The sequence below is a fragment of the Mirounga angustirostris genome, unplaced genomic scaffold (genome assembly GCF_029215605.1).
Source record: "Mirounga angustirostris isolate CCGP_5_RB_7025 unplaced genomic scaffold, mMirAng1.0.hap1 SCAF_1, whole genome shotgun sequence".
In the NCBI taxonomy this organism is placed as follows: domain Eukaryota; kingdom Metazoa; phylum Chordata; class Mammalia; order Carnivora; family Phocidae; genus Mirounga; species Mirounga angustirostris.
In genome coordinates this window covers 149263327-149287814 of record NW_026991709.1, presented here as the reverse complement: position 1 = coordinate 149287814, position 24488 = coordinate 149263327, and the positions used below count along the sequence as shown (strand labels likewise).

Genomic DNA, 24488 nt, shown 5'->3' with positions numbered 1-24488 from the left:
CTTGAGTAAAGAGTTCCAGAAAAGCAGAATGGAGAAAAATAGAGGAAAGAGAATCACTGAAGAAATAATTCAAGAAAAATTTCCAAACAGTCACGAATTTCCAGATTGAAAAAGCCCAGGTATGTAGCAGAATAAATGGAAATAGATCAGCACTAAGCCACATCGCTAGAATACTAGAGGCAAAAAGAAGGTCCTATAGCTTCCAGAGGAGGGGGAAAGATCATGAACAGGATTGGAAATCGTAATGACATCGGTAGCTTCCCTGTAAGCCAGGTCACAGCAAAGCCGTTGCGTACAGCTTTATGAAAGAAAATGATTTCTACTAACCCGGACTTTTTTTTTTTTTTTTATGCCAGACAAACTGTAAGTGAAGTGTGAGGATGGAATCAAGAAAGTTGAGAAATGCATGGCTTTAATTAGTGTGCCATGCTAATAAGGAGGAAGTACTTAAACTGAGAAAGAAGAAGTCATGTGGCAGGTCATAGAGGGAGATGAAGCAGATCAGAAGGCTCAGGAAGAGTCTTCCTCTAGAAGGTGATCCTGAGGAGTACCTAATACACATGAATGTGGTGAGAAGAGATTTACACAGCTGGGAGACAATTAATATGATTTGGACTGTGACTTCACATAGGAAGGATTTGGATGGTGTTTGGGCCCAAGAGCATAGAAGTATAGGGAAAGTCAGTGATTGGAGTAAAGACAGGTAGTGGAGCACAGAGAGCAAGTGAGGGGTGCAAGATATATATAGTATATATAGTATATATAGTAAATGTCAAACACTACCATAATCCACATCTCTCTAATGTGCAGGTTCGGAGAGTACCAGGTTCCAGTGGCCGCCTTCATAAGACAGAAGATGGTGGCTGGGAGTGGAGTGATGATGAATTTGATGAAGAAAGTGAGGAAGGGAAAGCAGCAATTTCACAACTCAGGGTAAGTCTTGCTAAACTCTTTGCTTAAGATAGAGCGCTATCTTTTTGTCTGAAGCCTCTGAGATAATACTATATTCTCTGGTTCTGTTCAGCTTAACCAGCTAAAATATAAAAAATACAAGTGTTAGTGACAGAATTTCCTTGAACAAGTTATTAACAGTAGGAGCCCATTTAATCCTACGTGGAAAAGTGAACTGACACATCTGTTTGAACACGATATTTAGGGTATATAAAAATAGCCAAAATCTAGAGATATAAACTGTGTCTGAGATGAGAATACACTGGATAGGATTGATGACTGATTAGACATTGCAGAAGAAGAGATCACTGAACTCAAAAGCCTAACTATCAAAACTTTGTCCCTGAAGTCTGCTAACCTTCTACCTGAAGAGGAACAGTGTACCTTTCTTTAGTTGCTATATCCTGGATGGGGTGTGTGTGTGTTTGTGTGTGTTTGCTAGAAGCAGTGAAGACAAAGCTCTTGTTTTGTTTTCCCATTCACTGTTTCCTAAAGTTAATGCCTCAAGTTGATTGTTAGGACTCATTCCCAGGAATAGAAATGTGTATGGGAAATATTAATGTTTGAAGTTCATCACAGCCTTGACTGCCTAAAACCTTTTTGTGGTATTAGTGGTGGGTAGGTGGTATGTCTCTGCCTGCTTGTAAGATCTGCTCTGCCATAGCACTTATGACTTTGCTGATCAACACTGAGTATTTATTGATCTTGTCAGATGAAGTCTTTGAGTCTAGTCTTTTTGCAGAGCTAAAAGTAAAGCTTTACTTTTTAAAGACCTTGCCAGTGAAAATTGGCAAAAACTTATTACATTCTAACCTTGGAAAGTTATTCAAAAAATAACAAATATAAACATTTGTTTATATATGATTGTGACTTTATTAAAATGTAAGACGGGTTTCTTTTCTCCTTGCTTTTTCATTTGATTCCTCCTTAAATTGGTATTGTTTTGTAATGTTACATTAAAGTGATCAGAGGAAGCCAGAGGTACATGAATCTTGTAGTTCTAGCTTTCTATGAAAGAGATTTTCATAGGAATTTTTCCTCTGACCAACAAATTACAGTGTTTCAATGTCTGATTATTACCCCCTAGCTATCTGCAAGAGAAATTTATTTAAAATTTTGTACTTCTGGGGGTGCCTGGGTGGCTCAGTCGTTAAGCGTCTGCCTTCAGCTCAGGTCATGATCCCAGGGTCCTGGGATCGAGCCCCGCATCGGGCTCCCTGCTCACAGGGAGCGTGCTTCTCCCTCTCCTCCCCACTTGTGCTTTCTCTCGCTATCCCTCCCTCTCTCTCTCTCAAATAAATAAAAAATCTTTAGGGGCACCTGGGTGGCTCAGTCGTTAAGCGTCTGCCTTTGGCTCAGGTCATGATCCCAGGGTCCTGGGATCAAGCCCTGCATGGGGCTTCCTGCTCGGTGGGGAGCGTGCTTCTTCCTCTCCCACTCCCCCTGCTTGTGTTCCCTCTCTCGCTGTGTCTCTCTCTGTCAAATAAATAAAATCTTTAAGGAAAAAAAAAACTTTAAAAAAATTTAAAAAAATTTTGTAGTTCTGAAATACTTATAATAGCTTTTTTATAACCTAAGACACTGATAGGTAAATAGCATAGAAAATTATAGAATTTGTTCTCAGAATAAGTAACTTTTTGTATTTCTCTTGTTATTGTTTTTTTTTTTTTTTCAAGATTTTCTTTCTTCATTTGACAGAGGGAGACACAGCGAAAGAGGGAACACAAGCAGGGGGGAGTGGGAGAGGGAGAAGCAGGCTTCCCGCGGAGCAGGGAGCCCGATGCAGGGCTCGATCCCAGGACCCTGGGATCATGACCTGAGCTGAAGGCAGACGCGTAACAACTGAGCCACCCAGGCACCCCTCTCTTGTTATTCTTATAACCATTTTTGAAGACATGAATTCTTTAGTAAAAGGAAAATCTTTTAAAACTAAATTGAATTACATTGAAAATACCATGATCATGTGTGGGCTGCAAGTGTGCTGTGATCAAGGGTGGGCTGCAAGGATGGTTCAGTATTAGGAAATCGTATAATATTAATAGGCCTAAAGATAGATGAAAAAACTTTGACAAAATCTAATAGGCCTAATGAGAAGACAAATCATATTCTTATTTTCATACGTTCTGAAAAAGTTTTGACAAAATTCAGCACATGTTCATAATAAAGACTCTATGTAGATCCAAATTTCCATCTTTACATCATTTTCTTTCTCCTGAAGAACTTCCCTTAACATTTTTGTGCTGTAGATCTGCTGGTGATGATTTCTTTGAGGTTTTTTTGTCTGAAAATGTCTCTATTTCACTTTTGTTTTGAAAAGGTCTGTTTGCTAGGTATAGACTTTTAGAATGATAGGCTTTTTCTTTCAGTATTTTAAAGATGTTGTTTCACTGTAATTCTTGTTTGTATTGTTTCTGTTGAGAAATCTGCTGGTATCCTTGCCTTGTTCTTTTATAAGTTATATGTCTTTTTAGTCTGGCTGCTTTTAAGATTTTTTTTCTTTTTGAATGGTGTTGAGCAATTTGATTATGATATGCCTGGATTTGTTTGTTTGCTTGTTAGTTTTCATGTTTCTTGTGCTTGGGGTTTATTGAGCTTGCATCTGTGGGTTTATAGGTTTTTATCAAGTTTGGAAATTTTTCAGTTAATATATTTTCAAATACTTTCTTCTGCCCTTCATTACCTTGGAGACTCCAGTAACATGTATAGTAGGCTGCTTAAAATTGCCAGCTCACTGATTTTCTTTTCATTTTTTAAAAATTCTCTTTTTACTCAGTCTCATTTTGCACAGTTTCTGTTACTGGCTTTCAAGTTCATTCATCTTTTCTTCTGCAATGCCTAATTGCTGCTAATCCCATTCAATCTATTTTATATCACAGACATTAAATATTTTAGAAGTTTGAGTTTGTGTTTGTTCATTTTTTTTTTTTTTTAAAGATTTTATTTATTTGACAGAGAGAGACACAGCTAGAGAGGGAACACAAGCAGGGGGAGTGGGGGAGGGAGAAGCAGGCCTCCCGCGGAGCAGGGAGCCCGATGCGGGACTCGATCCCAGGACCCTGGGATCATGACCTGAGCCGAAGGCAGACGCTTAACGACTGAGCCACCCAGGCGCCCCTGTGTTTGTTCATTTTTATACCTTCATGTCTCTACTTTTTGAAGATAATGTGAGATGTAATAACTATAGTATAGTTATAATAACTATTTTAATGTCCTTCTCTGCTCATTCTAACACTTGTGTCAGTTCTGGAGCAGTTTTGTTTGATTGATTATTCCCTTCATTATAGCTTGAAGAGTGTTTTCCTGAGTTGAGGAAATAGGGCTTAGAGTCCAGGGAGACCAAGGCAGATGAAATCGGTAAGGTAGAGTACCAGGGAGGAGAGAGCTATACAGAGAGAGAAACCTAGAAGTCTACAGAGCTTCCTTTTTGAGTGTTCAGCAGAATACTCTTCAAGAAGTACTTGTGAGAAAACCACCTGAGACTGGATAACAGCACCCAGCATTCACAGAGAGCCAGGAATAGTGCCTCTTTCCACCAGCCAGAGTGGAGAAACCTGTAATTCACAAGGCATTGGGTAGAGTTCAGAAAGGTCTAAGTAGTGGGGAGCATATGGCCCTAGACTGAGCACTGCTCCAGATCAAACTAACAACTCATAAAGCAAGATCCAAAAGGATTAAGCCATTTCCAAGTAACTTTACTGTATTCCAGAACAAAGCTCGAGCATTTGGCATCCAATCAAAGATTACCAGGTATGCAGAGAGTCAGGAAAACAGTAACAGTGAGCATACTTAATGTCCAGATCTTGGTCTTTAATGTCATTCTCTACTAGAAGAATGAGGGCTCCTGGGAGAAATGGCTGATTCTGGGGCTTACACAGGGAAAATACAAGGTGAATCTGGAATATCTTCTTTTGTCGAAAAGTTTTTTATTAAAAAAGAAAGTCATAATTTGATAACACAAGGGCCAGGTTGAATGAGCTCCTACTGACCAAATTAGAGTTTGGTCATTAAGTGCAATAATAAACTGTAAACCATTTTATTTTATTTTATTTTATTTATTTATTTTAAAGATTTTACTTATTTATTTGACAGAGACACAGCGAGAGAGGGAACACAAGCAGGGGGAGTGGGAGAGGGAGAAGCAGGCTTCCCGCGGAGCAGGGAGCCCGATGTGGGGCTCGATCCCAGGACCCTGGGATCATGACCTGAGCCGAAGGCAGACGCGTAACAACTGAGCCACCCAGGCGCCCCTGTAAACCACTTTTTTTTTTTTTTAAAGATTTTATTTATTTGCGAGAGAGAATGAGGGACAGAGAGCATGAGAGGGAGGAGGGTCAGAGGGAGAAGCAGACTCCCCGCTGAGCAGGGAGCCTGATGCGGGACTCGATCCCGGGACTCCAGGTTCATGACCTGAGCCGAAGGCAGTCGCTTAACCGACTGAGCCACCCAGGCGCCCCCCCTGTAAACCATTTTAAAATAGAAATCCATAGGGCGCCTGGGTGGCTCAGTCGGTAAAGCGACTGCCTTCAGCTCGAGTCATGATCCTGGCGTCACGGGATGGAGTCCCGCATCGGGCTCCCTGCTCAGCGGGGAGTCTGCTTCTCCCTCTGACCCTCCTCCCTCTCATGCTCTCTCTCTCATTCTCTCTCTCTCAAATAAATAAATAAAATCCTTTAAAAAATAAAAAAATAAAAATAGAAATCCATGAGTCCGTGCCAATAATGAATAGGTGGATAAATAAGTGGGGGGTGGCTAGTTCTTCATTACAGGAAATTGCCAGTGCTGACTGGTAAATGTGGAGGAGTATTGGAGGGGAAAATCATCATTTTATAGCCATGATAAAGCAGTCAATAAAGATTAGGTCAGACAAGGATCATCAGCAGTTGCTAAGTATAGGGGAAATTTTTGATGAGCAGGATGTTTACAGAGTCTTGAAGTGCCTCTTCAAGATTGCCTATTAGTTGCAAAGGGAAAAATAATTACTGCATACTGGAGAACTTGGAAAATGCCTTGACTAGATCATTAAAATTCACATTATTGTGAAATTTACTGAAGTTGATAACTTTAGGAGTGTGAGGTTATGTTAAGAGAATATCCCTGTTCTTAAGAAATACACAGTGACTGTTCAGTGGTAAACAGCTAGGATATATGCAACTTATTCTCAGATGGTATAGGAACAATGTGACTGGTTAAATAGATATATTTAAAAAGAGAGAAAGTGGGGTGCCTGGGTGGCTCAGTTGGTTGGGCAGCTGCCTTCGGCTTAGGTCATGATCTTGGAGTCCCTGGATCGAGTCCCGCATCGGGCTCCCTGCTTGGCGGGGAGTCTGCTTCTCCCTCTGACCCTCCCCCCTCTCATGTGCGCGCGCTCTCTCTCTCTCTCTCTCATTCTCTCTCTCTCAAATAAATAAATAAAATCTTTAAAAAATAAAAAGAAATAATAATAAAAAGAGAGAAAGTGAACATCTTAAATAGGAAAGCAGATAAGGAAAGAAGGTTAATGATTCTCATTCTAACAACTTTTCTATAAAAGTTTGAAATTATTTCCAAATATTAGGTTTTTTAAAAAAGCTTTTGGTTTGGCCATATACTTGCTGTGATATATTAGCTATCACCTGAACCCTAATTCTCCTTAATAAAGTGATGATGAAAATTCACGAAAACCTAAGCTGGATAATCTGACCTTTTAAGTATAAATTTATGCTTGGTAGAATTGACCATAAATTGATATTTATTTAGAGATCGGGTAAGGGTTTTGTGGGGGGTTTTTTTGTTTTTTTTTTGTATTCTCCAATTGCCTGTATCCAGAATCACTGCTGTTATGATTTACTAAATAAATTTAGCTTAGATGTTCATATGGCAGATTACAACTGGTTTTTCAGTTTGGGCTCAAGAGTTTTCTCCATTAAAGCCCATAACCTGAATTACTCTGCTTCGAAGATGTGTTGGATAATTAGCTTGAAGGCTTACATTTGGTCTGGGATATTACATATATAATATGTTCATGATTACACTGGGTGTTATACACAGTTGATGAATTATTGAACTCTACATCTGAGCTAATGATGGCTATCATTATGTTGGCTAATTGAATTTAAATAAAAAAAATATGTTCATGATTAGTAGAAAGAATTGTACTTTGAAGAATGTGACCTCCTACTGCCTGAGAATTCCCATTATGTCTGCTTATAAACCTCAAGTTGTAAACTCTTAAAATACCATAGGACATTGATGTATTAAAGGTTACCTAGACAAAGAATACAATAGTATCATGATATTTTCTTTTTCCAGAAAACTTTCACTAGAGTTACCAGTGACTTAACTTATGGATCAGAATGACATGGAGTTTACTTGCATTTCAACATTCTGTGCAGTTTGGAACTGACTACAAGTAACCTAAGTTTTGAGTTAATAAGCCTTTTTTGTATTTCTTTTAGTCTCCCCGAGTGAAAGAATCATTATCAAATTCTGAGGTAAGTAGTTGTGGATTAAAAAGCAATCATTTTGTTTTGGTTTGGTTTTAATGTTAAGCACATTTTTTTATATGGGCCTAAGTGGGAATGAGAATTTATAGCAATCAGATTTCATCAAAGGTATGGATTCTGAGTTTAAATGGACTTCTGCAGTAAATTGGTGCCATTGCACTCATTTTAAAAGTTGACCCTAATGGCTTAGCAAGTTGTTTGTTCCTTGCTTGCCTGACTTTATGAATTACTTTTCTGGCTTGGGTAGCTTGAAGTGGAAAGTAGTCTTTTTGCATTAATCTGTCCAGGAATTTGTCATATGCTACTTTTTCTTTTTGTTTTTTTTTTCCCCTATTGTCTTCTCTTGTCATGTAGATTCTCTTGTTTATGTTATTGCCTCATGGTGATAGGGAATCCTACTAAACAGAGTCCTGTTAGGCTGGCCTGCCTTATGCTCATTTCTTGAAGATAACAGTTATTTCAGGAGATACATTCTGTCATACATTCTTCCTTCTGGCAGCTTGCATTCCAAGCTCAGTATTTGGTTTAATGATACACGTCTTGCCCCCGTAAATCAGTTTGTTTTTGCCACTGTGCTTAAAAGTACCTGTTTTTCTACTTGATTTGTGTGGATAGCATACAGTTTTTGCACACCATTATGTATAGGATTTGTGTACATAGCATTGTATTATTAAAGTGAAAATAAATATTGTACTTCAGCATATTTACAGGCCAGTATCTGACAACTTATATTAGAACTGCGGTTCACTAAGATTTCTGGCTCCTCTTCTTGCTACATGGTAGAATTGCATCTCCCTACCCCTTGAAGTTACTCATAGTCATGGCAGTTGCTTGGGGCAATGAAATGTGGGCAGAAAGAAGAGCCCTTCTGTTGTTCCCTAGATCCCCTGGCTCTTGCCACCACAGCCTGTATCCCTGAATGAGGATGATACCAAACAGCCTCTGCTGGCCAGAGATAGACATGAAGGTGTGCAAGAAATAACTTTTTGTCTTGTAATCTTCTGAGAATTTAAGATTATTTCTTACTCTAGCTTTATCTTGACTTTTAGTTTCTCCACAGTTGAGTGGAGAGGGCATTTTATAGATTATCCAGAATTGTTTTTGTGTTCTTCTCCTTGTCCCTTTGCCTCAATAGCATCCCCACATGGACTCTCAGGCTCTTATACTCATACTCCTGTGCTCATTACTTTGTTGTTGTGTTTGAAATCCATGGTGAAATACAGGTAACATAAAAGTTACCATTCACACTATTGTGCAGCCATCACCACCATCCATCTCCAGATGAACAATCACCCCATGTTTTCCTCCCCCCAGCCCCTGGCAGCCACCATTCTACTATCTCTGAATCGTACTACTCTCTATATACCTCATGTAAGTGGAATCCCACAGTATTTGTCCTTTGTGACTGGCTCATCTCACCCAGCATAATGCCCTCTGGGTTCATCCATGTAATGTGTGTCAGAATTTCCTTCCTTTTTGAGGCCGAATAATATTCCATTATATGTATCTACCACATTTGTTTCTCCATTTGACTGGACAGACACTTGGGTTGCATTCACCTTTGGGCTGTTGTGAATAATTCCACTGTGAACATGGCTACATAATAAATATTTGCTTTAGTTCCCACTTTGAATTCTTCGGGTTCTGTACCCAGATGGGAATCGTTCTATTTTTAATTTTTTGAGGAATCACCTTACTGTTTTCCATAGTGGCTGCACTATTCTCCACTCCCACCTGCAGTGCACAGGGTTCCAATTTCTCCGTATCAGCTCATTGTTTGATTTTGTCTAACCTTTCTGTTCTTATTATAGGTAAACACACATGTCTATGCAATTTGGAAACTATCCTTTTGAAATAATGCTAATACTTAACATTAACATTTTCAAAACTAATCTTATTGTTCTTTTTTTCTGCCAAAATCCAGAACCAGAGTTACTTTTAATTTCCTCTTTATGAAGCTAAATGAACACAAAATTGTACCACTTTTGTCTCTTGATTTTGTTTTTATAATATCAGCTGTTAGACCTCTCTTGTTGCCCTTTCAGTTTTTTCTCTTTCAACTCTAAATTGTAGCTAATTTTAGGATTTTTTCACCAACTTGTAATTTTGAATATGTTTAACTTGATTTTCTACTCAACATCAGTCTTTTCTCCCCGCATTACATAATTAAAATTTATAAAATATTTCAAACATGCAAAATAATATATATAATGTCTGTGTTGGTTGTAAAGCTTCACATCTGTTTTGAAAAGCATTTCAGATATGTTAGTGAATCCCTGGTCAGTTGTCTTTCTTTTTAAGCAATGGAAGGCTCCCAGACCTAAAAAAATGTAGCTTCTGTAATTTAGTATTAATACTTAAATCTGTGTCTTGGAGGTGCTGTTTTATTGTTTATTGGGCAAAGGGAATAGATGTAGTTAGAAATAAATATGATACAATGAAATGTTACTCTGAAGGGAAAAAAGCAAACTATGGGCTATAATATGGCTGAACCTCAAAACACTGCTAAGTTAAACAAGCCAACAACAGAGTGCATGCATTTTGTTTATATGAAAGATTCAGAAAAGGCAAACTGATGGGGACCAAAAGTACATCAGTGGTCGCCTAGGGCTGGGCGTGGGAGCAGGAATTAAATGTAAATGGGCACAAGAGAACTTTCTGAGTTGATAAAAATGTTCTAAAACTAGATTGTAGTGGTGTTTGCACAAGTATAAATTTTCTAGAAATCATTGAATTGTGAATTTAGTAGAATATGAATTACACCTCAAAAAAGTTGTTATAAACAATAAAAGCCTAGTAGAAATATTTCACTTCCACTTGAAATAGATGTATTCAAGAGAGGTGGAGGTGTAGCAGTACACTACACCAAAACTACTTTGAAAATGTCACCCTGGGAGGCTCTGCTTGCCCATCAGTAGACCTGCCTCCTTTTCACTCAACTAAAGCAGCACTGTGTGTATGTTTTTGTTACAGCTATTTCCAACAACTGATCCCGTGGGTACTTTACTCCAAGTTCCAGAACAGATTTCTGCTCATCTACCTCAGCCAGCTGGGCACATGCCTGCACAGCCAACTCAAATCTCTCCCCCACCCCCTGCAGAGCCAGCAAAAACAGCTCAGGTAAAACAGGAGTGCACTTCAATGGCCGGCCTTCTAAGTAGATGAAGAAAGCAGAAGTTGATGTTGTGGTAGATTTTAAAACAAGTTAGAAATTCTGTTTTCACAGTTATCAGTGTGTGCAGGTAAGAGAACTTTTCAAGGATCACACAGGTTTTTAAGCAGCAAAATAAGTTAATGATGGAAACATTCCAAATATCAGAAATTTGGGGGATAATTTCTCATCGGCTTTTTATGAGATCATTATTATGTCTGCAGCTGACAGAGTTCATCTTGACACTAGGATTGTTAGCAGTTCTGTTTCCTTTTCATTCACTTATGCTTGTATTATTAATACATCTCAATCCATGATTTTCTTGTATTACTCTTTTTTAAGATTTGTCAATTTTGTGAGGGTTGATTTTATTGAAGTGATATAATCTGTGAATGCACATCATCAGTCACAGAGGTCATTAAATCCTCATACATTGAAAGCAGTTGAGGGAAGGAGAGAAGGAGGGCCCCACTGTGAATCGCTCCCTGTCTTCCCTCAGGAAACTCCAAATACTGTGTGCAAAACGTGCATGACCTTATGCTCCATGGTTGGAGTGAGGTTTCCAGAGTCTGTTCATTTATTAAATGTTAGAGACTTCATTTTTTTAATCTAACATTTTAGACTGAAAGAGATAAAGATGGAAGTTCTGAGAGCTTCCAGTTAGAGTTCTGCCTTTGTGTAATCCTTTCATTGAACCCAAGCTTTCCATTTCTTTCCATTATATCCAAAAAGATCCAGTTGTCTTATGAAAACTGATAGAAAGATTGGATTCACTTTATAAAGAACTTAAATAGAATACATATTCTCTAGTAAGCAAGGGATAGCTCACAACTGAGAGAGGATTAGTTTGCCCATTAAAAGACCTGGAATCTTAGGCTGGGTGGATTCCTAAGGGGCAGCCAGTTTAGATCCTACCTTGTATATTGCTGTATGATACACTGGCAGATTTTTTTAAAGGGAAAAACCTGGCTTTAGTGTCTTTCATCCTTGTAGAGTGTAAATAGTGTAGTGTCTTTCACACTTTGTAGAGGGAAAGAGGGATCTGAATAATACAAAATATACATGTGGCTATGTTTGGAATTTCATGTGGGTTTGAGAATTCTCTTTTATTGTGCTTGACTCAGGCTGACATTCAGCTCTTGTTGCTGCCTCAGAGTGCATGTCCTACCACAGCAGGGAATGTCCCAGCAACTGATCTGGGTTTGGCCTCACCGAGAGCTGAAGGAAATTGCTGCCGTGGACATTTCCTCTGCTGATGACCATTAGTCACCTTTATGCTTAGTAGTCCAGACATTGACTTTATACCTTTCAATGCTTTTTAGGCTCTGCCTTCAGGAGCAGGCTCACAAGAAACCAAGATCCCAATCAGCCTAGTACTCAGATTAAGGTAACTAAACATCTTCTGTTTGTTTTCTGAATACTGTAAATATGCTCTTTTCTCTTTGAAAGTGACTCTTTTTTCTAATAGTCTGTGCCTGAGAGTAACTGGATAAGATTGTGTGCCCTCCAGTATCAAGTGCTAGGCGTTGCAGAGGTACTGTTTCCCTCAGAAGTAATAGCAACAGGGTGCCTGGGTGGCATAGTCGGTTGAGCGTCCCACTCTTGGTTTCGTCTCAGGGTTGTGGGATCGAGCCCCATGTTGGGCTCCACGGTCAGTGTGGAGTCTGCTTAACATTCTCTCTCCTCTGTCCCTCCCCGCCCCCCCCCAAAAATAAATAAATAAAATCTTAAAAAAAAAAAAAAAAAAAGAAGTAGTAGTAACATTGCAAGGACCTGGACGTTAACTAACACACACATTCTCTTAGCTGTTTTTCCATTAATGGTTTTTTCAATGCAGTTAGTTTAGGTTCTGTAATTGAGTATGGTCTATAATTGAGGAACAGTTTTTAGGGGAACAGCACTGGTTGACTTATCTGAAGATTAGGCTTGTAATTTTGACCATATATCATGGACTCTGAAATCAACTGACCCAAGAGTGGAGTGCTTTCTGATTGTGATAGATCATATTAAGGCCTGTTCTTAAAAGAGGAAAGGAAAACCCTCTAAGGATATATTTGGTCTCTTCCTCTGTTTGCCAGCAGGTGTTCTGAGTCAGTGGTTCTTGGTGCAGTCTTACAGACAGGCTCTGACAGATGGCTCACAGGAAGTGCCATAGGTGGCAGTCTGTTCATTCTAACCCTCTCCTTTTGCAGGTATTTGGATTAGCAGAGCTTTCTTGTTAGATGAGCAGTGGCCGTCGTATTGTTCTAATTGGGTGTCGTTCTATTTGTAAAACTAAAAATATCACCTGAGACAACTCAGACCTTCTTTAACTATTACTAACATTTTTTAAAGTTTCATTAAATTACCATGGACTCATTCCTCTTCCCACATATGAATTCCTAGTCATCTTCTCAGTATTACCATAATTAGAAATAGAAGTAGCAAGACCTGTTTGGAGAATGTTTTGATTCTACCACTGGGAACAATGAAACTGTGCCATAAATGTGAAGAAAGCAGATTTGGTTCCCTTTCCTTTACAAAAGCCTACTCAGTATACCTAGTCTCATCTCAAATAGTTTTGAACTCATTAGAGTGTCTTGATAATCTTGTCCAATTTTGATTGTGCAAAAAGAATACCACTTGTCTTTTTTTTTTTTTTAAAGATTTTATTTATTTATCTGACAGAGAGAGAAAACAAGTAGGCAGAGAGACAGGGAGAGGGAGAAGCAGGCTCCCCGCTGAGCAGGGAGCCCGATGCGGGGCTCGATCCCAGGACCCTGGGATCATGACCTGAGCCGAAGGCAGCCGCTTAACCGGCTGAGCCACCCAGGCGCCCCCCACTTGTCTCTTTTAAAAACATTTTTTTGAAATCTTATAGCAGCTAATAGTATAAAAATTATATTTGACATGTGCTTCAGGAAGGTAGAGAAGATACTAGTAAGTGATGTAGCTAGCTTTTTGAGAGGGTGGTTTCTTAATGGGCCATGTTCCAGACTTGTTTATGGAAGAAGAGGCTACGTTCTCACTCACACTGATGAAGATTTTGAGGTGAAACAACTTGAAAAAATGGTAGACATATTTAGTCCAGCTTAGTGTCTTGTTGTCTTTGAAGGCATTTGTGCTTAGCTTGCCAGTTAAATCATTAAAATGATGCTGAACATTCGATCTTCATTCTATTCAGCTTTCAGAAAGAATGGATTGAACAATTATGTATCAAGCAGACTATATATCACCCTGTTGGTATTGTGGCAGGATACCGAGTAAAGAGCAAATAAAATGCCTCACTTGTTAATCAAGTCTAGTTTGGAAGCTGATTTGTATTACGTACTTGGCATAGGTAAAGACATTTCAAGTGGTACACATGCAGAAGTATAAATCTGTATACAGGTGCAAAGAGAAGGCAGTGCAAAGGGGAAAATCATTTGGGGGCAGGTTGTGTTAGAGATGGGTAGCTACATTCTAAACACAACTTAAGTAACATCCTCAAGTATCTGTCAGGTAGACCTAAGCCCTCTGCATTGTTTAGATAAAGTAGATTTGGGTCCTTAGTGATCAAGCATGTCTGCCTTTACACATAATATTCTATATGTTCCACCTTTAACCGGAACCTCCAGGGAGCCTGGTTAAACTCAGTATATGGTTTGCTGAGTGATCACTCTAACTATCCCTTACCAGTCACAAGTTTAAATATCTGGAGCCGTGGATTAACTCTGCTGCCAGTATGGGTCCAACTCCTTTTCTCGTCTTCTCTTCATTCCCCCTCATCCCCTGAACTCCTGTGGAATTTGGAGAAGCATCATGTATTTCATTTTGTGAGTCTGCTAAGACTGATCACCTGTGGTGGGCAAGGCACTCTTCTAGGCATAGGGGGCCTAGGGGTGGGAGTGAGGAGGAAAAGGGCATCCTGTATCATTTTTTTTTTTTAATGCTGCCACACATTTTTTTTTACATTTTAATTCCAGTATTAAAATAATTTAATTTAATTCCAGTTAATATATAGTGTTAGTTTCAGGTATATAATATAGTGACTCAACAATTCTGTATATATTACTCAGTGCTCATGATAAGTGTACTCTTAATCCCCATCCACTATTTCACCTATCCCCCTACCCACCCTCCCCTCTGGTAACCATCAGTGTGTATAGTTAAGAGTGTTTTTTGGTTTGTCTCTTTTTTTCCCTTTGTTCATTTGTTTTGTTTCTTAAATTCCACATATGAGTGAAATCATATGGTATTTGTCCTTCTCTGACTGACTTATTTCCCTTAGCATTATACTCTCTAGATCCATTCATGTTGTTGCAGATGGCAAGATTTCATTCTTTTTTTATGGCTGAGCAGTATTCCATTGTATATATATATATACCACATCTTCTTTATCCATTCATCTATCCATGGACACTTGGGTTGCTTCCATACCTTGGCTATTGTAAATAAAGCAACAGTAAACATAGGGGTACATGTATTCCTTTCAGTCAGTGTGTTTCTATTCTTTTTTTTTTTTTTTTTAAGATTTTATTTATTTATTTGACAGAGAGAGACACAGCGAGAGAGGGAACACAAGCAGGGGGAGTGGGAGAGGGAGAAGCAGGCTCCCTGCAGAGCAGGTAGCCCGATGCGGGACTCGATCCCAGGGCCCTGGGATCATGACCTGAGCTGAAGGCAGTTGCTTAACCAACTGAGCCACCCAGGCGCCCGGTGTGTGTTTCTATTCTTTGGGTAAATACCCAGTAGTGTAATTACTGGATCATATGGTAGTTCTATTTTTAACTTTTTGAGGAACTTCCACGCTGTTTTCCACAGTGGCTGCACCAGTTTGCATTCCCACCATTAGTACACAGGGTTCTATTTCTCCACATCCTCGCCAACACATGTTGTTTCTTTTGTTGTTGATTCTAACCATTTTGACAATAGTGAGGTGATACCTCATTATGCTTTTGATTTGGATTTCCCTGATGATGAGTGATGTTGAGCATCTTTTCATGTGTCTATTGGCCATCTGGATGTTTTCTTTGGAAAAATGTCTGTTTATGTCTTTTGCCCATTTTTTAATTGGATTATTTGGGGGGTTTTGGTGTTGAGTTGTGTAAGTTCTTTGTATTATTTTGGATACTAACCCTTTCATCCGTATCATTTTAATTATACCTTTCTGTGCACATATATTTTCCTGTTAGTTTATGTGATATCTTAGTGGGATTAAGGTTGGGAGTAGGTATATAAGAATCTCCTCAGGGCGCCTGAGTGGCTCGGTCTTTTTTTTTTTGAAGATTTTATTTATTTATTTGACAGAGAGAGACAGCAAGAGAGGGAACACAAGCAGGGGGAGTGGGAGACGGAGAAGCAGGCTTCCCGCTGAGCAGGGAGCCCGATGCGGGGCTCGATCCCAGGACCCTGGGATCATGACCTGAGCCGAAGGCAGACGCCTAACGGCTGAGCCCGTGTCCTGGGATCGGTCCCCGCTTCGGGCTCCCTGCTCAGCGGGAAGCCTGCTTCTCCCTCTCCCACTCCCCCTGCTTGTGTTCTCTCTCTCGCTGTCTCTCTCTCTGTCAAATAAATAAATAAAATCTTCAAAAAAAAAAAAACCTCTCAAAATCATGAGGGTTTTTTTGGTTTGGTTTTGTTTTTTTCGTACTTTGTGCTTGGGTGGTTTTTTTCCCCCATTTATTTATTTACAGTATGATTAAAGTACAGTGCTATATTAGTTTTAGGTGTACAGTATAATGATTCAGCAGTTCTATGCATTACTCAGTACTCCTCACAATAAGTATACTCTTAATCTCTTTCACCTGTTAGCAGGAGGTTTTAATATTGATTAATGGAGGACATAAATTAAAAGGGTTGTAGGACAGTTAGATGGTCACTCTGAGCAGTTTGCTCCGAGCCTAGCAGTGTGAGCTCATTAGGATAGATCATAGGATCTTTGGGAATAAAATGGTGTTTCTTGAGGCACAGCTTCCGTGTTATATGTTGGCAGAGTCAGTATGCATAAATCCAGAAGTTTATTTTACACATTCTGTTTTCTTTTATAGGAATTCAAAAAAAGAGCTAAATGATATTCGATTTGAGTTTACTCCTGGGAGAGGTGAGGCATCAAAAACATTGAAAACAAAATAACTTCTAATTTATTATTTAATGAAATGTGATGTTTTTGTCCTTTAGATATATTTTGCTTTTAAAAGATGATGAAAATGTTCCTGGTTTAAAGAGTTTGGGTGGCATATGAATAAAATAAAAATTTAGTTTATTTACTACTAACCTCATTTATAAAACCTAGTATAATACAAACAGTAATGTAGCTCTAATTTGCTGCCTACTATAGTAGCCCAGGCATTGTGCTAAGCTTTCTATCTCATTAAATTCTCAGAACAGCCTTCTAAGGAAGATTATCGTTCCTATTGCATAGATGATGAAATCAAGGCTTAGAGAGAGGGGAGGTAACTTGTCGTTCACATAGCTGGGAAGAGGTGCAGCTGGAGTTCATATCCACACTTGTCAGGGTGCAGAGTCCTCGTTCTCGTTACTGAACACGGTTGTCCTTCTCCATGACAGTAAAGAAGAAACAAGGCTTCCAGGCTTCTCTCTCCCCAGGCTGAAGCTGAGTCCTGTCAGGCATAGTTTCTGGCCATGAACTTCTCCCTGGGATGACGCTTGTTTCTTCCTTGCCTTTGTTACTCAAGGGTTCAGATTTGGGAGGTGGCCAGCAGCCAGCACATTTATCCTGTGTGCCATGCTCATTCTTCCTGCTGTCTGGGTATCATCAGCAACTAAGTATGAAAGAGAACAGATGCAGGTGTGCATAGGTGTATCCGTTTCACTGTTTAAAACCAGGAAGAGTCCCATCTTAAGGAACTAATTCAAGTCACTGGTCATCAGCACAAATGTGTGCCCACCCACTACCCAGAGGTCCTCCTGTTCCTCTCAGGGGCTCAGTATTCAGCCCTCAGGAAGCAGCAGCACTGAGTCTGTTGGAGATGAGATCAATTAGGGATGCTGTGTCCTTGTCTTTTTGTTTCTGTTACAAACATTGATCAGATTGTATGACCTGAAATCACTAGATATGAAGAAAAGCCCACCAGAATAAAAAAAAAAAATGACTAGCAAAAAACTTGGGGTGTGATCTCCAAAGAGAAGAGATTACAATTTGTTCTTTCAAGATGTACTTGAAAAGAAATCATTCCATTGTACGAGCCCTGGAGATGTTGCACACACATCATCACATCTCAGAGCTGATGGGGCTTGGGGCCAGGGCTGCCCTCAGAATGGGACTTCCCTCTGCAGCATCACTGTTGGCTGCGAGTTATCTCTACCATGAGTTGATACTGGCCATCTGGTGGTAAAGATTCTGCCCTCTAGCTAGAACCAAGAGAATCGCCCACTTGAGATCAGCCCAGTGGTAGGAGAAACCTTTGTGTGGGAGGAAGACCCCACGTGCCTCCTTGGTTCTGTGAATTTAGCCGCTAGCTTGGGCTTGGCAGTGCCAACATCCGCTCTTAGAGTTAGCAGTGACATGCATGCACAAGAAATGGGGCACCTTCTTTTTTTTTTTCTTGCAGATACAGCAGAGGGTGTCTCTCAGGAACTCATTTCTGCTGGCCTGGTCGATGGAAGGGATTTAGTAATAGGTAACTACTTTGTGCTCTGCCCTGTGACCTGGTATCTCTGTCTGTATTTAGGACCTAGAAAACAGGCTTTGATTCCATTGAGCGGGTCTCATGGGTCTTGGAATGGTCTTGATATTGCTGAAATACAGGTATTGGGGACAGTTCCTCACAAAAAAGAAAATCTCATTTCTGAGTTCACTTTGTGATTTCCAGTGATAGTAAGTGAAAGCTGGGAGACTGTAGTAGAATTGATGATGTAAGTTACGAGTTAAAGTAAACTTAGGTCGTTTTGGAGGGTGAAACTCTGCCCTTATAGAGCTAAGAAAGAGGTAAGCAAAACTCATTAGAGGTTTATGTCTAGAATTAGCAGAAAGTAAGAAAAGGCACAGTCGGCGCATGTGTACATGTTATTGAAGGCAAAGACCATTGTCTAGGGCCAGTCAGCAAAGTGTTTCTGTAAAGGACCAGTTAGTAAATAGTTTAGACTTTATGGGCCATGCACTGTCTCCATCTTCTTTAAACCATTCTTAGCCCACAGCCAGACTAGAAACAGGCTGCAGGCCAGAGTTTGCCAACTCCCAGTCTAGGGCTTTCTGGCCCATGAGTAAGCAAATCCTTCCTCTTTCACCTGTGTGTCTTGCCCCACTTAATACAGCATCTTAAAGAAAGTTATTTTGCCCATGATTCAAGATTTACTTGTGCTACTTAGAGTTGAGTTTAAAAGGTGACTTTTGTTTGGAGAGTGATTTATATCTCTGCTTCCATTTTGGTTGAACATAGAAGATTCTGAGCTACCTAAGTTTTTAAAATATGGTAGAAAGTGGATTTACTTAGCTTCTCATTACTTTCTGTTTGTATGATTACAGTGGCAGCAAATTTGCAGAAAATTGTGGAAGAACCTCAGTCAAATCGATCTGTCACTTTCAAACTGGTACTCATCTCTTCCTCTTTATTAAACTGTCCTTACACAGCAGCAGCCTCTGCAGACCAGCTTCTATATTCCCTGAGTGATGAGGATATTAAACTGTGGTGGATTGTGTTCATTTAGCTTCCCCAAGGCCTTAGGCCAATGTCTCCTTTTGAGTGGCCTCCCTCTGGTCTCCCTCCCAGGAAACCTCCTACCCCAGGCCCTTGACTCTTCTTAAGAGAGACTGTTAGCCACTCTGACTCCACCATTGGCCCCAGACCCCACCTTTTCTGGAAGAGACACCTTCATCTGCATCCTATATGTATTCCAGGGACCTGTACTCCACTGTCTTCCTTCCCACAGTCCTTATATCAGTTTTAATTGCTACCTGCAATTTTGTTTACAGATAACCACAGCTTCTTATTTTGTTTGGTTCTTAGGCATCTGGTGTCGAAGGCTCGGATATTCCTGATGATGGTAAACTAATAGGATTTGCCCAGCTCAGCATCAGCTAAACCACAGCCCTGGAAGAGGCGGCCTAAGGAGATTCCACACATGCGTATCTCTGTTGCTTCTGTTGGCCTAAACCCACTACTGCCAAAGAACCCAGCAACAAACCTCCCGGCTAGGAGCTTTAGAGGTCTTTCTTTATGTTCTTCCTGCCATCATTCCCCCTTTTTCCCACAGGGAAAGAAAAGTTGGATCACCAGTGGCCAGCATCCCATTAAAGAGTTCCGTTAGTAAACTTACTGCACATGTCCCCTATCTTCCTCCATCTGGGAAGGGGACTGTGCCTCAAGGCTCAGGAGGGAGATCTGTCAGTTCATCTTGCCTTACTCCAATGATGGCGCTGGGTGGAAAGTAGCAGCTATATTGGGCTTCCTCATCCTGCCTGTTCTCCCACACCTGACGGGATGTGGACATCTTGGGTTATCTCTTTACCACTGAAGTAGCAATTAAAAATTGATTGTTTATCTGGAGCCCAGAGAATTTAATTTAGTGATTTTTTTTTTTTTTAATCTGATGTGAATTCTAGCAACCTTTGTTAGGAAAAAGCACAGCCTCAGAAAGAGGCAGCCTAAACTGTGTTCTTGTTTTGTTCATATTTCTAAGCGTTTTGCTGAAGCTGCTCTCAGGCACCCCTCTTCATCACTCCCTCCAGAAAGGGTTGCTAGCCTTAACTTCAGCTGGTGCAAAACATCTGACTGTAGTCGAAATTCAGCCATCAGATCCTTCAACGTAGAACTTTGGACTGTTTTTAGCGAAAACATCAAGTAATGGCTTGTAAAAGTGAATTTCCCCAGCAGTGGTTTTGAACAGGAAAAATCATAACTCATATCATTGTGGAAGTATTTATTTTCAAATCTTAAAAAATTCAGTTGAAGAAAAACTGCTCCTCAATCCTCCCATGAAAATTTGCCTGGCCTCCACGTCATGAAGAAATGCAAGGCTGAGCTTTCTACAGCAATAAAGGAGACTCACCAGGCCAGCGAGGCCTGCCTTCTGCCCCTCTCCTGCACTGACCCTTTGGAGGGGGTCCACACTTCTGTGCGCTGAACCTGACCCAGGATGGAAAGTGAAACCACATGTGCCGTGATTTTTAGGATTTATGAGTAGACAGTGTTCATTTGCTTTTCTATAGTAATAATATAAATTATTCTTTAGGTTTAAAAAAGAGCACTCAATGCAATGTGAGTAATTGGTGGGGCTGATTTTTTCCTACTGTTTCACAGTCAGCCTCTGTCTAACTGCAAGTAGCCCTAACAGTTTTTGTATAAGAAAGGGACACTTAATCTGGCCTTAAAATAACACACAAAGATGGGCTTTGGCCCCACGGAAAGGGGAAAGCTGCCTCTTACAGAATCACTCGAGCCCTTTCCAGCACTGTTGGTCTGTGAATAACAAGATTGCTTCACCTAGTTTTCTCTTGGAGTATCTCTGGAAGCTTTCCCCACAACTGAGTTGTTACAGCCCTTGTTTCGTTCTGAGCTTGTTGTTTTAGTCATGGGCTTTCTTCCCCTGCCCTGGGTGCAAAGGCATACTGGGAAAGGAGTGGATGTTGGGGAGAAGGAGGGGATGGGTTTGGGGTGGCCGTTGGGAGGAAAGTGGATGAGAGGATCAGATACCAAAGTCCAGGGTCCCAGCAGGATTGGTAAAAAGTGGGAGACTGCCAAGCCTAGAGACGGAAAAGAAGATTGATTAGCTTGCTGGAAAAATATTTAGCTTTTCTTTTTCTTTTCTTTGCCTTTTTTTTTTTTTTTAGGGGGCATGAGAATAACATGAAAAAGAGATAGTGTCCTCTTTGGCACAAGGCTAGTGGCTTACCTTTGAGTCTGTATTTTGGTTTCAAGCAAGCCATCATCATCTACTTACTGATAAATCCAAGGGGGTGGTGGCCTCACTCTGTTCTAGCATTGTGTTTGGAAGTGGTCTGGAGCCCAGGCTGGAGGTGAGCAGCAGCCTATTCCCCTGTTCAGTTTCCCCAGCCAGCCATGACTTTTAAACTGCAGTGGGACAGGCAGCCAATAGAAGTGGGTTGGGGCTTTCTCTTTCTTTTCAGTTCATTTTTTGCCCTGCTGGGTATTAGGAGCCAGACACTAAGCCCCAGGACATTGTTACTTCTTCTGCATGATGTATGGTGGACTCCCTTTGCTGACTTTTGCAGCGATGCTGAGAGAATACGTGAACAGAAACTTCCCAGGTTGGACAGCATGTGACCTAGCAAGCAACCTTGCTCCTTTCCAGGAGCAGTGGTTCAGGGTGCACCTCTGTCTCTAGGTCTCCAGGATCCCTTGGTCCCTGGGGGTAGGGACTGATTTAGCACAAGGTAACATGTGCCAGTGCTATTTGTGAAATGTACGGTCTTACTCTAAATGACTAATGGATTTGTTTGGGTTTTTCACTTAAGTTTTGAACCAAATCCTAGAGCCAGCTGATACTATTTAATAATCTGAGGATAGAATAATCGTGTATCAATAAATGGAGGTTCCTCCTTATGACGTATGCTAGATTATGGAAGATGTAAAATATTTGACCTTCCCCCTCCCTTTTTTTGACTGTATTTTGCTGCATGTTTCCTTCATTTTTAATCAATAAAGAGTAAATTGTCTGTGGAGGTGTAAGGATTCTTTACTTCAGTGCTTGGTGGTGGGGAACAGTAAGGAGTGGGTCAAGGAGTCACTACTAAATTTTTCACACAAATGGAGAAAAGCCAAAGTGCACATAAACTAAAAAATATGTGTATTGATCTACATATTATCTAGAACAGCTTAAAACCATTGTACAAGTGGGGAAACTGAAATCCCAAAAGGGAGAGATAAGATATGGCCAGAGAAATTTCATAGGGTAGGGCGTGAAACTCCTTGTACTGATCTTTTCTGTTTGATTCTGTTTATGCTGTTGGATAGGAGAAAGAGGCCACATTCAAGCCTTTGCGAGTCTCTTTCAGAAAATTCAGAGCAGGGCTGAACTTGTCGGTATGTGACTTTGATATTGAAATGGTGGGGTTACATGTGAGAGTCTAGGCTCCCCTGTATTCCTCCACCTCCCAGATAAGTAATCTTGATCATAATACCTTCTCCACAGAAGGTGTCCTTCTGGGACAGGACTGCTTATGGATCCCTGTAATTCAGAGCTCAGGCATTGACAGGATTGTATCTGAGTGAATTTGCTTTCAAGATAAGCAGGTTGTAAAAGTGGACTCTGAGGTGCCTGGATGGCTAATAATCTCCTTCACTTTAATTAAGTGAATTTAAATTATGATTCCATTTTTCTTCTCAGAGCAGATTGTAAATAATAGCACAGAATTTCAGTTGGAGTAGATAAAATTGTTTGATTAATTAAAAGTTTGACTAATGTTCCTTTTGTGTGAAATATACATAGCAGTTCAAAGTGGAAGAAAAATCTAATCCTGGAGAGGATTGTCATCACAGAACTTGAAAGAAATATTGACTTGATAGTGTCCTATTTTATGCTCAATACAAAATTCCATTTCATTTGATTTCTCAGGAATTTCATATGTCCTTTAAACATGAAAGGTGATTATGTGAGAAGAAAGCTGTCTTATGACCAGAAACCTAAAACTTGAACAAATTCTATAATTTCCATGATGATAAGGGTTACTCCTAGTTTACTGAGCTCCATATTGTACAGATTGCATGCTTTTTGTCCCTTAATTAAAAGACTAAAATCTCAAAAAAAAAAAAAACAGGTTGTAAAAGTAGACTCTGAGGCACCTGGATGGCTTAGTTGATTAAGTAAGTATCCTGCTCTTGATTTTGGCTCAGGTCATGATCTCAGGGTCATGAATGGAGCCCCCTTGTGCGGGCCCCATCGGGCTCCACCCTCAGGGCAGGGTTTGCTTGAGATTCTCTCCTCTGCCCCTCCCCCCTCTCATGCACTCTCTCTCCCTCTCTCTAAAATAAATAAAATTCTTTTTTAAAAAGTGGCCTCGGACTATTGCTGGGACCGAGGAGGTGGTAGTTACTCAAAAGTGACTGTGGTGTATGTCGGGGGAGGTGGCAGGGCAAGAATAGAGTCTCTCTGTTGCCCATTCTCTAACAAGATAGGATGTCAAGAGCCTGATTCCTTAGCTCTACCTCCTCATAGTAGCAATTCTCAGTGCAACAATTCATGGATTTCTCCTTTAGATCAGCTCATCTACACCACACTTATTGCCTTTTTTTTTTTTTAAATAGACTTCATTTTTTAGCGTAGTTTTAGTTTCACAGTGAAATTGAACAGAAAGTATACAGAGTTCCCACATACCCTTTGACCCCATCTACGCACAGCTTGCCTCACTGTCAACAACCTGCGCCAGAGTGGTACACTTGTTACAATCAATGAACCCACATTGACATCATTATCACCCAAAGATAATAGTTGACATTCAGGTTCACTCTTGGCTGTTGTACATTCTAGATATTTAGACAAGTGTATAGTGACATGTATCCATCATTATATAAAATAACTTCACTACCCTAAAATCCCCTGTATTCCACCTGGCCGGCCATCTCTCCCCTCTAGTCCCTGGCAACCACTCATCTTTTTAGCGTCTCCATAGTTTTTTGCCTTTTCCGAAGTGTCATGTATTTAGAATCCTACAGTATGTAGCCTTTTTAGAATGGCCTCTTTTGCTTGGTAATATGCACTTACAGGTCTACATTGTGTGTGCGCGTGCGCGTGTGTGATTTAATACTTTTTTTAAAGCTGAATAATGTTCCATGTCTAGATGTACCACAGTTCATTAATCCATTTACCTATGGTTTGCTTTCAAGTTTTGACAATTACGAATAAAGCTGCTGTAAACATCTATATGGAGGTTTTGTGTGGATATGAGTTTTTAACTCCTTTTGTTAATTACCCAGGAGCCCAATTGTGGATTGTATGGTAAAGGAATAGTTTCATAAGAAACTACC

At 40.2% G+C, this 24488-nt stretch overlaps 1 protein-coding gene across 2 annotated transcripts in view; it reads left to right on the top strand.

Annotated features, from left to right (window-relative positions):
- The window catches only part of OXSR1 (oxidative stress responsive kinase 1), a 93651-nt gene extending 71472 nt beyond the window's left edge, over positions 1 to 22179 (top strand). For both annotated transcript variants that reach the window (XM_064590091.1, XM_064590093.1), the window contains 8 exons: positions 811 to 933; positions 7386 to 7421; positions 10407 to 10553; positions 11907 to 11971; positions 16593 to 16645; positions 18117 to 18185; positions 19031 to 19095; positions 19512 to 22179. In XM_064590091.1, the coding sequence (XP_064446161.1) occupies positions 811 to 933; positions 7386 to 7421; positions 10407 to 10553; positions 11907 to 11971; positions 16593 to 16645; positions 18117 to 18185; positions 19031 to 19095; positions 19512 to 19586 (633 nt within the window). In that variant the 3' untranslated portion in view covers positions 19587 to 22179. The remainder of the gene's footprint in view (positions 1 to 810; positions 934 to 7385; positions 7422 to 10406; positions 10554 to 11906; positions 11972 to 16592; positions 16646 to 18116; positions 18186 to 19030; positions 19096 to 19511) is intronic.
- The last annotated feature ends 2309 nt before the right edge of the window (positions 22180 to 24488 follow it).